The sequence below is a fragment of the Fragaria vesca genome, linkage group LG2, assembly GCF_000184155.1.
Source record: "Fragaria vesca subsp. vesca linkage group LG2, FraVesHawaii_1.0, whole genome shotgun sequence".
In the NCBI taxonomy this organism is placed as follows: domain Eukaryota; kingdom Viridiplantae; phylum Streptophyta; class Magnoliopsida; order Rosales; family Rosaceae; genus Fragaria; species Fragaria vesca.
Genome location: NC_020492.1, coordinates 19659382 through 19660673, shown reverse-complemented (window position 1 = coordinate 19660673; position 1292 = coordinate 19659382). Strand labels below are relative to the sequence as shown.

The 1292-nt window shown below is 42.6% G+C and overlaps 1 protein-coding gene across 1 annotated transcript; it reads left to right on the top strand.

The window, feature by feature from the left end:
- The first annotated feature begins 290 nt into the window (after window positions 1-290).
- On the top strand, window positions 291-1292 carry LOC101315022 (UPF0481 protein At3g47200-like). Its single transcript, XM_004292693.1, has one exon. It carries the CDS (start codon window positions 291-293, stop codon window positions 1290-1292), a length of 1002 nt encoding a protein of 333 aa, XP_004292741.1.

Sequence of the window (1292 nt, the reverse complement as noted above, 5' to 3'; positions counted from 1 at the left end):
CCCCGACCCCTTTGCGTTGCATCCACCGGGTTCCTGATCGATTCCGCCGTGAAAGCAAAAAGGACTACACACCTCGTGTAATCTCTATAGGCCCATATCATCATAGAAACCCAGACTTGAAGCGCATGGAAGTTCACAAAAGGTGGTACCTAAATTGTTTCATGGAGCGATCGCGAAGCCAATCAAGCCATTCACAAAATGATTACATAGACAAATAAAGAGAGCAAAAAGAAAAACTGCAGAAGTGTTACACAGAGACCATTGAGCTTACCGGGGATGAATTTGTCACAATGGTTTTAGTCGATGCCATCTTCCTTATCGAGTTCTTACTTAGGTACTCGCACGGTGACTTGCGAGATGAAAATGACTGCATCTTTGGAATACCAATGATGTTCCCGGATGTCAAGAATGACTTGCTGATGCTTGAAAATCAGCTTCCACTCTTCATTCTGGAGGACCTTTTCAGCCTATACAATCGTGAGTCAGGTGGAGTTGCTAAGCTACTTTCCATACAGTTTCTTATTGACCAGGTCAGTTGCAGTTTCGGGGTAGAGTTAAAGCAACATTTTGTTGATCCATCCCAAGTAGAAGGGCAACATTTTGTTGATCCGTCCCAAGTAGAAGGGCAACATTTTGTTGATCTCTTAAGAAACCTATTGGTGGCTCCTCTATTAAAAGAAAAATTGAAGGGAGAAACCTTATCTGCAATAGCACCTAGCATTGAAAAGCTGCACCTGGCAGGAGGCAAAATTCATGGTGAGACGTCAAACCCGAACTTGTTTGCCATAAGATTCGATGATAACTGGATTCTGAAGAACGGGATTCCGTGTATTCTGAAGAACGGGACTCTGAAGATTCCAAAATTGAGGATAGAGGATTCAACGGAGCTTATACTCCGAAATTTAATTGCCATCGAACAATGCAGTATGTCTAAAGATCCTATCATATGTCATTATGTTATCCTCATGGATATGTTGGTGGACAGTCCAAAAGATGCGGAGTTGCTTGTTAAACACAAAATTGTTGAAAATGCTCTCTTAGGTGGCGATGACGAGTTGTCTAGCATGATCAACCGCCTTTCTAGGGGGATTGTGTGTGACACAGACGACTTCTATTATAGTGCTCTTTGTGAAAAGATGGGCAAGTTCTGCAATTCGAATTGGCCCAAATGGATGAAAAATTTGAGAAGCAAATATTTCAACACCCCTTGGGCAACTCTTTCTGTCGTGGCAGCAGTTGTTCTCCTCATCTTCACGGCCATTCAAACTATCTTCTCAGTTTATCCACGATGA